Source organism: Anser anser, assembly GCF_964211835.1.
Source record: "Anser anser genome assembly, chromosome: 3".
Lineage (NCBI taxonomy): Eukaryota > Metazoa > Chordata > Aves > Anseriformes > Anatidae > Anser > Anser anser.
Genome location: NC_139722.1, coordinates 121,601,283 through 121,615,474, shown reverse-complemented (window position 1 = coordinate 121,615,474; position 14,192 = coordinate 121,601,283). Strand labels below are relative to the sequence as shown.

Here is a 14,192-nt window from a genome sequence, read left to right as displayed (position 1 = left end):
CCAGGACCAGCCCTGCATTTTGCATTGGACAGGCAATCTTCTTTTGTCCCCCAACAGCCCAATCATTGCTCCACTACAGGATCACCCTTTGCTAGGTCAAAGCCATTGCCACACAGACTTTTTCAGATTCTCATCTCAAGATCATTCTCTGCACAGGTCTTTCACATTTACCATCACAGATTTGTTTTCCCTACTCCCAGCCAGCTTTTTATCTCCGATTTTCAGCCCAATAGTTCTTGGTCTGTGTCCAGCTCCACTGCTTTCTGACTTCTAGCATCACCTCTGCGCATTGCCATTACATTCTCTACGTTATTTTCATTAATTTCTAAAATATTCAGTATTGCCACTCTAAAACCAATACATTTCTGCTAAGCCTGACAAGTATTTATCTATCAAACAGAAAAATATTCTTAGAAATAAAAAACACTGTAATACTAAGAAATCTATTTTTACTTTCTGGGCATGATCCTAGGTTCACTGTTAAAAACAGAAATGTTCCCAATTGACATTAGATCAGATATGATAACACAGGTTTAGCTTGTTTATTTGAAACATGTTTTTTAGGAACAGAATATTCTCTCATGCTTTGTTCATGCCTGCTGCTGTAAAAGCAAGTGAGTGAGTAAAAAGCACATTCTGGCCCTAGATCATAAGCTAAAAACACACATGCGGAGAAGAATTCCTGCAAAGACAAAGGCTATCTTTTAATAACATCTTTATTTGTATCAATTTATGGAAGCATTCTACTGAGTTATTTCTCTTGGGTGAGGATTTTGCAGTTAGGGCACAGGTTTTTAATTGCCTGCTATCAAGTTAGTAAGCCAGTTCATACAGAGTGCACTTCACCTCTGCAGTAAAGATTTTCTCAAATTTCTTGTCCAAAGTCAACACCTTCTGTATCTATATAACCTCCACCAAAGGTGCTTCGATGTTTACTACAAGGAATGAGCTTTCATTCTGTGTAGTTTTTATTATTTTCCAAATTGCAACAACTAATGCATAGAAGAATTGTCTTAATCTTTCTCATTTTGAGCTGTTCTTCCAGAATGGCTCATGTTTTTACCAAAATTTCCATTTTTTTTAAATTTAATTGCAATTAAAAACCAAACCATGCTGTTTAGCTGAAGAAGCCTTGGCTTCTAGTGAGAAAGCCACTGACTGCAAGAAAACAGCAAGACCTAACGCAGAAACATTGCAAGCCTCTGGGCAAAGAGCCACAGCTTCTTGACTGTCACTGCCAGAGAACTGCCTGAAATAACAAGGGCAGCCCACAGTGTGAGGGTGCTGGGAGCCCTTGTAGACACCTGGAGACCGGAGCTAGTGTCAGTGAGGGGCTGCGGAGAGCCAGGAAGAATTAAGAAAGATAAAAAGCCTCAAGTCTGAAGGTAAGCCTGAGGTAGGTTCGAGAAACAATCAATGGACAAAGCATGTGCTGATAATACACAATCTGCCCTGCGTGTGCTTTGGAGCACTGGACCAAATCACCTGTTATAAAGAAATTAAGGTGTTCCTGGAGGTTTCAAAACCTAATAAATGCTGGAGCCATGGTGAACAATAGCAGCATTGCCACAGCCCACAGCTTTGTGGCCCTCCAAGTGACAGGTGCATTCTGCATCTTAACAGCAGGATTTAGAGCCAATTCCCAGGTTACTCATTTCTGCCCTAAATCCAATACTGCAAACTGCAGCTTATTTAATGTGAGGCAGCACTGTCATTCCTGCACAAAAAGCCTTGTCACCTTTTCATTCCTTGCACAGGCAGTCCCATTTTTATTCTGCTTATTTCGATGTGGAATGTATCATCTGTAAGATCAATAGTTCAGATGTACTGTTATTTTACTCGTTTAAAATTTTGTAGCAAAGAGGGATCATAATAATAAGAAAATCCACGTTTTACAGGAAAGGTCAGCATGTACTTACATAATTAGAGGCAAGATCAGGATGCAGATAATCAATTCCTGCAATAAGATAATGACAGATTACAAACCAAAGGTTAACAGTTTCCAAAAAATATTTTCTAATGATCACATAACAAAACAAGAGTCCTTTGCAACCACAGGAAAACAATCAAGGCAAATAATGCAATTGACTGAAGTGCGATTCCAGTTTTTACATGTTGACTTAAAAATTGCAGCATCATTTCTGATGCAGTCCCAGCTAGGAGTTCTAAATCATTTATGTCAAAATCCAGGTGCCAGTTGAGAAGGGGTGCTCAGTGACAAAATTTATTGGCCTGTTTTGTAAACTAGATCATATTTGTTTAGTAAGACTAGTTTAAATAACAATTTATCTTTATACAAAGTGCTGTGGGTGTCAAAGCATACCAAAACTATGAACGTCAGCAAGCACTGGATCAGTACAGAATATAAAAAAGGAGTAATTTAAACACTGAAAATGATAAACTAAGTAGACAGAAAATTACCTAAACTAGACCTGGGGAGATCACTCAGGCAAACGTTTGACTATGTGAATGACAGGAAACATGTTGGATTAGACTGTTTTAGCAAATATCTGGACATAGGTTGCAGTCTGAGGTGTTGGCCTCATGAGGTGCAGTATCATGACACTTAAAAATTTAGATTGTGAGCATTCATACACATGGTTTAAAAAAGCTGACAAACCAGAAATTCAAAACAAGTCAAATATTCACTAAGAGCTCGTGGACTTATCTGATTCGGACCTAGCACTACAAGCACTGAAAAACTCTTCCAGAAGGAACTCTTAAGTCCCCTGGATCTCTAAGCAAATCAGAGAAGAAAACAAAAATACCATACCCAAAGCTATCAAGAGCACGCACACAAATAGAAACCCTGATATTTTACACTGCATGAATTTAAATGGTGGCTCTGCACTTTGGTGGTATGCTAACGCCTGTAACAAGGCAGTGGTGCGGAATATGCTCATGCTACTGCATTAAATCTTTCCAAAGATGGCAAATATACATATCCCCGTGGATGGAATAACAGAAGCAGCAGATCTACGCTCACATGGGATAAGCTGACCTATTACATATCCAGTTAAAATGTACAAAGAAAAGGCCACTAATCTCATGTTACATTTTGAACATTAGTGCTTCCAACCAACACGTTATTACATGGTCAATTTTATCTGCAAAGAGAATGGCATGTTATTGCTATTGTTCTGATGAAAAAATTACCTCCCGTTATGTAGGGTCCTTAGCATTAGATTTGCAAGAAGGGACCCTTGTACCTGTGGAAAGCCTTGTTGATCTAAATGGGGGATGGGCAACAGAAGTCTCAACAAAGAAACATTTTATTCAGGTGCTCTCTTCCAGATTCACTGAAAGAGAATACAAGACAAAATACTCCCTTCTCTAAAAGCTATATCTGATGGGCTAACACCTCTCAATAGCTTTATTTGACCTGAAGCTTAATTAGTTTGTTGTGATTCCCATTATAGTCATGCCTAGCCATTCTGAAAGCAAAGTCCCGCTTCTGTGGGATCAGTAAAAATGTGATTTCTCATGACATCAATATAACAGTGTGTGAATCTACTTTTGTACTTCCCCAAGAGCCCTGTCTTAAGAGTGAGCAGATGAGGAACAGAAATGAATGAGGACACACCTCAGCTGACCCTAGAAAACATACGTGGATCCAGCCTTTTTATTTATTTTTAATGTTGTTCAGCCACCATAAAAATAAAATTTTCAAAATTTAGCCCAGAGAGAACTGATGAACGACTACACAGAATTCCTGTACGTCAGCAAGGAATCCATGAGTAAAGCAGCTGTGACTTCAACTGTATCTTTTATCTTCATCTTCCCTGAACTTAGCCTCAAATTAGTAATGTATTTAATATGCAGGTCTTTATTGACATTCAGCATGAAAGTGTTTAATTATTTCAGCTGTCAAGTATGACTTTGAGAATAATGTAACCCAGAAAATGTTTTCTTAAGTACTTTTTGCAGGGCAATTATGTCCTCCAGTCAGTGCCTACAGAAGTCAAGGGGAGTCTTTCCTTTGGCTTAATGATTGTTATAGTGTGCCCTGGAAGACCTCTGTTTGGTAACAGCAAACTGCTTTTAGTGCTTTGGATATCCATGCCTCTGTATCCCTATTGAAGACTTTGTAACATATTTTCCCTGAAGGTTGGAAGTCTCAGCACTATAAGCAATCCATTATTACTTTTTAATCTTTTTTTGACTTTGATTGCATGGGAAAAGCTACTTTAAAATATTAAATTAGCATGCAGTCTTCACTTACCGTCATCCATAATTCCTATGGTAACTCCTTTCCCTGTGTATCCGAGCTCCCATGCTTCAGCTACATTAAGGTCAAGTCCAGGAGTCCCATCTGCTTGACCAGTGTTAATCTAATACATCAGTGAAACAGAAGAATATTTTTTTTACTTGATATACACACTACGACAGCCATTGATTTTTTCATTATACCTTTGCATGTATCTTTGGTATGCAAAATATGTCCAGTTTGCTTTGGGGTACACAGCTATATGTAATCATATCTACTGCAATAAAGCAGGGATTTAAAAAAAAAAAAAAAGGTGGTAATAGTAAATTCACTTCTTTGTGGCTTATAAGATTTGGTTAAACCCTGAATCTGTTCAACCCAAAGGAGGATTTTTCTACTCAAGTATGTCAGGGCAGTGGGTCAAGCTAGCAAAAGTTACTACAGTAGTTTTACAGAGGACTTTTTAATGAGCAGGTAATGCTTTTTTTCTTGAAAGCGGGGAGCTACTGAAAGTCATGACCAGTGGGTTTAGTGTCAGAAATGACTTCTTTGGTAAACTAATTAGGCCTGCTTTGAGCAGGAAGGTTCAGCAGATGAACTTCAAGGGTCCTGTCCAATATTGTACGTGAATATGATTGTACGTCGGGGGAAAGGGCAATCCCCTCTGTCTTCAGGCACTAGTCATGTTTACCAGTCTCATTCACAAATTTCTCAAGTTCCATGGTAAACATAATATGGATGCTGCTCTTCCAAACGCAAAACTTCAACTTTGTGTCAGACACATTGTATCAAAGTGCATTTTAGTGCACTTTATAACCTAAAACCTACATGCATAGCTTGATAAAAAATATGGTTATTTTTATCACCGCAACATTTTGATTGACTGAAGTACCACAAAGAAGTGAATTAATTCACACTTTAGTTTATTATTCAGTCAAGGATGAAGTCCCATCCATGCTAACAATGCCTTCATTCATCTGGCAACTCTCATCTTAGAAAAAATTAACAGACATATTTGATGGATTCATAAAACATAGGACATGCATTAAAAGGAAAGAGAACAAGAAACACTTTTCATTAGCAAAAAGAGACATCTTAAGTGAACAAGATGGTATTACATTTACAAAGTATTTTACCGTAAATAGGTTGCAATGTCAAAACACCAAAGTTACTTTATCACATTTTTAAGAGGAAAAATATCTTTCTTAGCTAATTTTATGTAAAAAAATATTTTTTAAGTCTAAAAACTTCTCCTTGTAAAATGGGACACATTAAAAATGCAACAACTTAGTAAAACATTAATTTATTTTGACATTGGCCTAAAGCCCAAATTCATCACTTTTCAGATGCTCTGCTTTTGACAGAAGAAAATCAATTAAACAGTATTCAAATTTCTACAAGAAAAGTAAAACCTCAACTTTTTCTAGTTAGTACACTAGAACTTTTTGTTATAATTCTGTAACAATGCTTTACCTGGCAACAGCTCAAAGACATGATTCATATGCAGTTTTAGGGGTCACATCAGCACACCAGGAATGCCCACAGGACACCAATACAGTCCTCTTTCAAGCCTTCTAAGGATCTTTCCATTGACTGAAATGAAATTTAGCTCTTGAAGTTTGCTGGGTCTTCCCAGCATAAAAGAGGTACAGTTAAAAACAACAGGCCAGTGTCTTGGATCCATTCCCAAGTTCTTGTGAGAGAATTGGAAAGAACACTTGCAAGACATTGCAATGGCATGGAAAAAGTTGAACGCCAATTATTTAGTTAGGATTACTGTGATTTTCTTTCAAACTTACCAGATACCATTGCTTTGTAAATAAAGGATCATTCATGTTGATGTCAATGTCATTGATATCTCTATATCCTCTCTTTCTTCTGCTGAAGCCTTCTTGTTGCACGGCTTTCTTTACCTGGAAGGGTTAATTTTTACAACGTTAGCTCAATGTTCTTAACTACAAAGATTTTTTTAGCATTGTTTTCAGGAGAGAGAAGGCTTATGAAATCACATTATTTGTGTGTGTGTTATTTGTTCAAACCTGTGGCTGATTTCAGTTGAAATTTGCAAAGAGGCAGAGAGCTCAAGGGCTAATACAATTCTTGGGAAGAAGATGGCTATGTAGAGGAGAGACACCCAGAAGTGTCCTACCTGGAGGAAAGCTAAAGATTGATCGCATTTTAGATACCCGAGAATCTGCACAAGAAATAGTCCCTATTCAGACATCATTAGTGTCACGGATCTTCTTGCCATGCTTTACTTTCTCAGAGCCATCAGAATCAAAACCACTGCCATTATTTGATGACAAAATTATTTAACTAATTCCCGACATGACTGTTCCAAGCTGCAGGCAATTGATAAAATGAGGATGCATGTCTGGGCCATGATGTCTTTTACTTTTTCAGATTTTAATCCACGTATTTTCAGAGTATGACTTTTTTAGAATATACCTCTTTTGCCTTTCCTGCAAAAGAGATTTGTTGGGAGAAAAGTACCTGGGGCTGTGTGTTCCCATTGTACTTCTGAGGTTCTCAAAAACACATCTTACCGAGCCATTCACTTTCAGGGATTATCTTTGCAATAAATAAGTGATAAATAAATACATTGGCAAGAAAAACTAAATGAGAAAATGCCACTAAGTGGACAAGACTGGTCAAAGTGTAAGACATGAGAATACTGGTTATGAAACACAAGCAGACACAGTTTTTTAGAGATATTTTTTATGAAATGCAAATTCACGTGTAAACATAACTAAGCACTATAGAAAACAAGAAAACTTACACAAATACCTTTGGAGGCAGAAACTACAAATGTCAGACCATAATCATCTTATTTGTACCCACGTAAAAGGACTCTCCAAAAGGACACCACTAATCGGTTGTAATTGTTCCAATATCTGTTAACACACCTTGCAGACATGCTCTCAAGTCTGGCATACTCTGCTTGGCCTAACACCTAGAACCAAGACAGCATGATAATCCCAGCATCTTGTTAAAAAATCAGCAGCAGCATCATAAAAAAATCCATCCCTCTTGATCAAACAGAAAAGCTGAAAATCATTAATTGGGAACATCTTGAGAAGCAGAAAGAAGGCAGCAAACAAAAATTAACATTTCCTTAGGCATTTAGCTTAAAAAAAATGAAAAAAGCAACAACAACAACAAAAAAAACACAGTTATTAAAGAAATCTCCTAACTTATGAAGCCATTTCTACATGTGTGGCTTTGGCATTTCTGATTAAGAAGATGTATACAGGAGTTACCCTGCTGTGTCACAGTAACTCACGTAGCGTCAAAATCAGCAGAGGAGAAATTCATCCAAAGGCTAAATGAGCCCTTAGATCAGTTGATTCATTCTTAGAGGTGTCCTTCTATCTCCGTTAATTAAAGCGGGAGCCTCAAAAGACAGCGCTCAGTGAGGTGCCTAAGGCTGAGACGAAACTGGGATCTAACTGATTGGAGCTAAAAGCTGTTTTCCTCGCAGCTACATTGCTTCATTATAACCCTGAAAGCCTAATACCAATGCACAGGGAGCAGGCTGAGGCACCGTGTACCTGACCCACTCTGACAGAGGCTACTGGAAATCACTGATCTGCCCTAAAAGGCTGTATCAATGTTTCTAAAAGTCTACTTGTGTGAATTCCAACTCCTTAGCTAAAGGTACAAAATGATAAAATACTAAATTGATAGCTTTCATTTCTATGTGTTTCCATTACTTGTTCACATTCACTAAAAGCAGAGAAGACTGAAAAGAAAAACTAAAACAAAATAAGCTGAAAAGAGGACAGTGATTAAGCAGGAACCACATGAGGTGTACTTAGTGGTGCCAGGTATCTGTATAAAGAAAGGTATAAGCACACTGTTTGATACCTCTAAGATAAGGCTCAGTGATGCCATGGAGACAACAGAGCAATCACCTGTCATTATGCCTTCCTCCGTTACCACCCCTGCCTCTGTGCTTGCAATTGCAAACCCCGAGCTGTCACCACATCAAATAATTACGAACAGAAGCCAACCCTCACTTAGAGGGATGCCAGAGAAAAAGATTTCATGCGTTTGTGCTCCCACGCAAGCTTGCTGGCTCTGCAGGACCTGCTGCATTAAGGCACTGAATTAGGATGTAGCACAAAAGGAATTCTTCTAATTAAAAAGCAAGGCTTTGGAGCCATGGCTTTTCTTTAAGACAAGCTGGAGGAAGTGGGGAGCAATTTGCAGAAATAGCACAGGCTGGTTTCACTCTTCAGGATCATCTCATTTGTCAGATTTGTTACATCATTACAATAAAATATGATTTGTTTCTTGTATTATATTACATTATATTATATTATAATTCTCTGAGACAAGGAAATATATATGAAAAGGAGGTATAACCTTCTCTGAACTAAAACCCCTCTACAGACTGTTTTCTGAATATTTTACATGGAGCTACGGTGTACAGGATATTACCATCTAAGGAGTAACAGTCTCAGAAAGCCTGAGGCCTCTTACACTACAGAAAGGTTTTTCCACCTAAGTTCAGTAAAGGTGGTAACTCACACAATTGCATCCAGGAAAGATCAGGCTTTCCTGTCACGAAATGGGTTGAAAGCCTTGGGTAAAGTCCTGGTACCTTCCCATTCTCCAGAGCTACAGACTGCCTCATCAGTCGCCTTGTGTAAGGATCTTACCCTGCATGAGAAGCAAGAACTTGCCTGATGAAAATGTGGTCCCAAGATCTGGTAACATCCATACATTCCAGAAAAAATCCCCAATCAAGCAAAGTTATCCTGGCAAAAGATGACACAATTCCAGTGATTTCAGTGGAGAACTGCCCGTTTAGCAGATAGCTGATTTGAGTGAATCCTAGTCCTCTTGCCAACAGGGTATCTCGATTAGAAAAATAGCGTTTTTCCTCAGCTGAAAACTTGTGCTTTCATCCCTAGCCTAGAGAGACTAGGTCTAGAGAGGGACCACATCTGATTTTGCTTCTCTCTTAAAGGTTTCTTCCTAAAGAAGAGCAGTCCTTCCTGTGTTATCAGAAACATAAATGCATCAAATATCATGATGCAGGTCGTATGTTTTAACAATACATAAAAGAGAGAGCTTAGGATCACATCTTTGCATGTGGAATGGTGGAAAACCATTGAAGAACATTCTGATAACAGCCAAAATCCCGTGTACTTCTGTCATGATCAGACCTGGAATCCAGCCCTCAGTTGGATCCACAATGCACCCCCGTGTCATCTTTCAAATACTTATTTCTCTAACTGAAACAGGAAAATCAGTGTTTGTAAGATGGACTTTTGATAATAGCATCTCTAAAGGATTTGAGCCTGTGAAACATGATGCTTATTAGAAATTAGTGAAGGAACAAGATTTCCTTACAAAACTAGCCTGGTTTTTACTGTCTCAAATTTAGGCTTATTTGTCAGCAATAGCAGCTTGTGTTTATTTCATTCCTAATTCATTTATTCCTTCTTCATTATGATACAACCTTAAGTAGTGATCAAAATCTGAGCATATATTTTATTGGCACGTGACTAAATCATGCAGAAGTTACTAGATGTGTCATTATCAGAACGAAGGCCATTGATCAAGGAAGGTAGTCCATGGATGATACGACACTTACAAGGAAGAAAGGTTCAAGTATTGATTTTTAATATACTTGTACTTATGCATGGTGCATAAAGTCACTTGGATGATAATAAACCAGCAGGATACTGATGCAGAACAAATTAACAAAATAATCAATTGACTGCAATACTGCACTGGGAGGGCCAGAAACCACAGCACTCTAACTGTGCTCCATGCTCCTGTGAATGCCAAGACAATCAGCTCCTCATTTTGAAGGAACAGGGTTAATTGTATTGGTGAGCTCCTGCAGTTAAATGACTCTGTTATACTGAGCATAAATGACAGATTTACTAAATTATACCAGTGGGTATAAAAAAAAGTGGAACAGTGCACTCAGCCCCCAACCTCAAGAATCAAGAACTTCGGAACAGGAGAATTCAGGGCAAATGCCAGAGGAAAAAGACAGTCCCAGTGATGACATGCAGTAGGCACGGCTTGCACGGCTGTTTTAAAAAAACATAGCAGTGAGATGATCAAGGATGACCAGAGGATATGGTGGATCTTTTTTCTTTAAAGGCTCAGGGTCAACACAGGTGTGCTCCTGAAGATGAAGGATGAAGCTGAAAACCAACTGCCTGTATTTTTAAAGAAGTTAGGCTTAGGCCCTATCAATTGTGCAGAGGAGCAGTCTTCCATGAATGAAGGTGGCTCAGAACAGCGTGTCCAGATACCTTAAGGCATCATCCAACAAGCCTCCTCCAGCTAGCGGAAAGCTGTCCTGACTGTTGCTACCAAAGAAACATGGTGACAACAGAAGATGGAGGCAGAAAAATTCAAGTGAGCCTGAATGATCTAAAGACACCTAGCTGTCTTTAAAAAGGAATGAGAATGGGATATCAAGCACCTACAGCAGCTTGTCTGGGTCTTGGCCACACATGACATCCCCTCTCTCTGATTTCAAACCCCATACAGAGTTAATGTGTGCTTAATTTTCACCTCTGATTTCTAAGTAAACACAGATGAAAACATTTAATTTTACTGTCAACTCCATCCATGTAAAATAAGAGAGAGATGTCTGTTAGAGAAATATTGATCCCATTCACAGAATACATGCTCATCACCTGTACTGTCCAACAGATGCTTGCTGGTTGGTTGGAAGCTCTGAAGACGTCAAAGAGTACCCATCTCATATGCTTCCATGTTTTTCCTAAAGACTCAAACTAGTGAAGATTTGTGAGACTGACCACTACAAAATAAAAAGAATAACGCTGACCATCCTCACTAGGGAAAAAAATGTACAGACCTACTTGAACTGTACCTATAGTCAGATGAACCGAACAAAACCAAATGACTTTTAAATGCCAGTGTGGGTGTCCCTGGGAATGGATGTGGCCAAGTATCGCTCCCAGATTATGGTGCATTACCCATTCTCAGTCAGCTAGACTTTCAAGGACTTGGCTCCCTGACAAATAGAGACAAATCTCGAAAGCAGAGCGCCTGTTGCCTACTCTTACCAAATGCATTTCATTTTTAGACCTCATGGTTGATTCTCCAGTGAGCAATGGGAAGCTGAGCTCTCTGCCATACAGTCGCAGGAGCTGTTTGTGGCTGAAGACACCCCAGGGGAGGGTCCAGGGAGCGATACCAGGGCTCCCAGGCAGAGCCAGGATCTCAGCAGCTCTCGGTTTAGAAAACTGAGACTTGTTCTTCAAAGTACACATTGTCCCTGGTAACAAAAATGCCAGCAAATTATAAAGAGAAAAGTGCAGAGCACCAACACTAAAGGATTCCAGCTGCCATTTTCAGATTGATATGTATTCTTGCGCATGGCTTTCTGATCAAAAAACCTGTCAAATGCTAAAACTAGATATTTGAAAATAAATCTTCAGAAATCTTTCCCCACCTGCTGCATCCTCACAGAAACGGAAGTGTGCTCTAGCCTTCTAAAGATCTGCCTCCCGCTCGTGAAAAACAAAAAAGCAAAACAAAACAAAAAATATTTTTTTCTCCCAGTAATACCAGAAGGGACTGGTTTCCAGGTGTAGCTAGCTAATGTAGCCATTAACCGATAACGTGGGGTGGTAAGGCTGTGAGACTTCATCTGGCCATGGTGCTGCAGAAAATTGATGCTTTTTGTCTTGACATTGTTGGATTCATTCTCTTGATTTTAAACCTTCGGAGCCTGTTTTGAGGCACAGAGAGAATAAGCAGAGATGTCAGGGAGCTTGAGAGTGTCACTAATCACCCAGTATTTACTAATTAAATGAAAACCTCTCCTCTCAAGCAAGCTAATAATTTTCAAAGATTCTCACGAGTCTCTCATAGCAATGAGTACGTAGCAATGGGTCCCTGTCGGTAACCGGAGGTGTCTCTGGTGCATAAAAGAGTCTCCAAGTGCCTTCTCTACCTACAATCATTAGTCCCTGGGGAGTTTTGTGTATATGGATTCTTTCCCCTGGCTATCCTGCCCCTCCTTGGTAGGTGCAATCAGAACAGCTACACCAAAGATGTAGCAGCTGTTGAAGTACAAGGCCTTTGAAACAGAGTATTTAGCAACACAACCATACCTGTGATTTCTAAACAAAAGAAACAGGAATAAAATTGGTTTTGACATCCAAGATTTCATGAAAGTTAATAATGCATTTCTTTCCATTAAAATACTGTATTATTTTTTGTTTTATACATTAAAAACGGGTATTTTCATAATGACTAGCATAGACAGCATGAGAATTGCTCTGATTTCTAGATTAAGTCATGTTCACTATAAAATGTGTCCATCTTTCAATGTTCTTAGCCATTCTTCTTCCACCTTGCTGCCCATTTTTTATTTTGTTACTAGCTAAAACAGTGTCATCACATATCAAGGACCTGCTGCTTTTTTGGTTTATTAATCTCAGATGTTCTGCAACAGTCCAAGAGTTTTCCACTTTCTCTAACCAGCCCCATTTGACTGCTCAAATGCTTCTGAGTTTATGTAGATCATCAGCAGATACCAAAACTTCTGGACACTGAGGCTGTTTCCAGTCATCACTCTTGGGATGTCTTCTAAGTTTTTCCTGGCTCCAGCTTGTGCTTATTGAACTTTCTTCTCCACTCTCTGGACACGTCACTGCAAAAACGTCATGCTCCCAGTAGCACAAAACAAGGGTTAAACACTACCGCTGTTAAACTCTCCAAAGAATGACCATTTCTCACTGCCTCACATAGCAAAACTTGGCATACTTGGGGCTGCTCACTAACTTCTCTGCAAATATTGCTGAAAATTATAACAACAGAGGAACATCCATTTAGGAAAGTACCACAGAAGTTCAGCATCAATCAGACAACACTAAGACATTCAAGTAAACAGCATCAACTCAAGGGGTCCACTCAGGCAATCAACCTTTCTTGATGGAAACACAATTTAAAGAACTCACGTATCAACCAAGTTCATATTAAAATAAAAAAAATAATACATAAATTCCAGAATCAACTTGCTTCTGCCTTTCTTTGTGACCTTTCATTTTCCCGATGTTAGTTCAGTGCTTGGTAAATAAGGAGCTTTCAAAAATAAAAGAAGGGAAAAAGAAATCAATATTTTTGTCCATTTAGCAGGCCTCTCACAGTTCAGTGACATTCAGGAAGCAGTGAGTAAAGAGACAAGGGATCAATGTGTAAGAGGAGGCTGCAGATCATATTCAACCTGCTCTGCTAAGCAATCAATAGTGCTCCTCCAGCTTCTACTTTGAAATGCAAGTGAATTGTTTAGACTGCAATGTAAAATGAATGCTGAGTATAGATGGTCTGCAAAGGAAAATGCCAATTTGGTAAAACTGAAATTTTCGTAGGGTCATGCCCTCTTTGACAAAGTTGGTTTTTTTTCTTTTTTTTTTCTCAAAATAGAATTTATTGAGGGGAAAGAGTAAAACAGAGAAAAAGCCCTGGCTATCTTGATATCCACTGCACAGCCTCAAGAGCAAGCAAACTCTGATTCACATGGCTGCTGTCTCCTCAATCTGGCATGAGGGTCATAGCAGGAACGGTACTATTGCAGGTGTTGGCTATTCTAGGAACACTGTTCTTATTTCCATTTTTTTCAGTGCTTAAAAAAGCCAAAATGAGAGCAGGAGCATTTCTGAAATCTTAAGGTGTTTCCAAAGGAATAAAAAACTGTTTGTTATCCTACCTGGAGAAGCTGACATTACACTTCATGGTATATAATGACAGAAAAGTCAGAGTAATTTATATCTCAAGCAACGTCTCTTTGCAAGACAGCTACCTCAGTTATAAAATCAAAGATCGCTGTGAGAATGAAATTCCCCAGAGATGGGATGCAACTGCTTGCATTAGTCTCACCAGTGGGTCACGCTGCAAACCACAGGGACATTTTATCAGCAGCATGCGGGCAACTTTGCTGGCTCAGCAGTTACAGCAGGCCACGCAAATCAATCAGAAC

At 39.0% G+C, this 14,192-nt stretch overlaps 1 protein-coding gene across 5 annotated transcripts in view; it reads right to left on the bottom strand.

The window, feature by feature from the left end:
• The window catches only part of PCSK2 (proprotein convertase subtilisin/kexin type 2), a 101,104-nt gene that overhangs the window by 47,587 nt on the left and 39,325 nt on the right, over window positions 1-14,192 (bottom strand). For all 5 annotated transcript variants that reach the window (XM_083829161.1, XM_083829163.1, XM_083829165.1 and 2 more), the window contains exons 3-5: window positions 6,007-6,120; window positions 4,223-4,331; window positions 1,920-1,957 (exon numbers count right to left, since the gene is read on the bottom strand). In XM_083829161.1, the coding sequence (XP_083685287.1) occupies window positions 1,920-1,957; window positions 4,223-4,331; window positions 6,007-6,120 (261 nt within the window). The remainder of the gene's footprint in view (window positions 1-1,919; window positions 1,958-4,222; window positions 4,332-6,006; window positions 6,121-14,192) is intronic.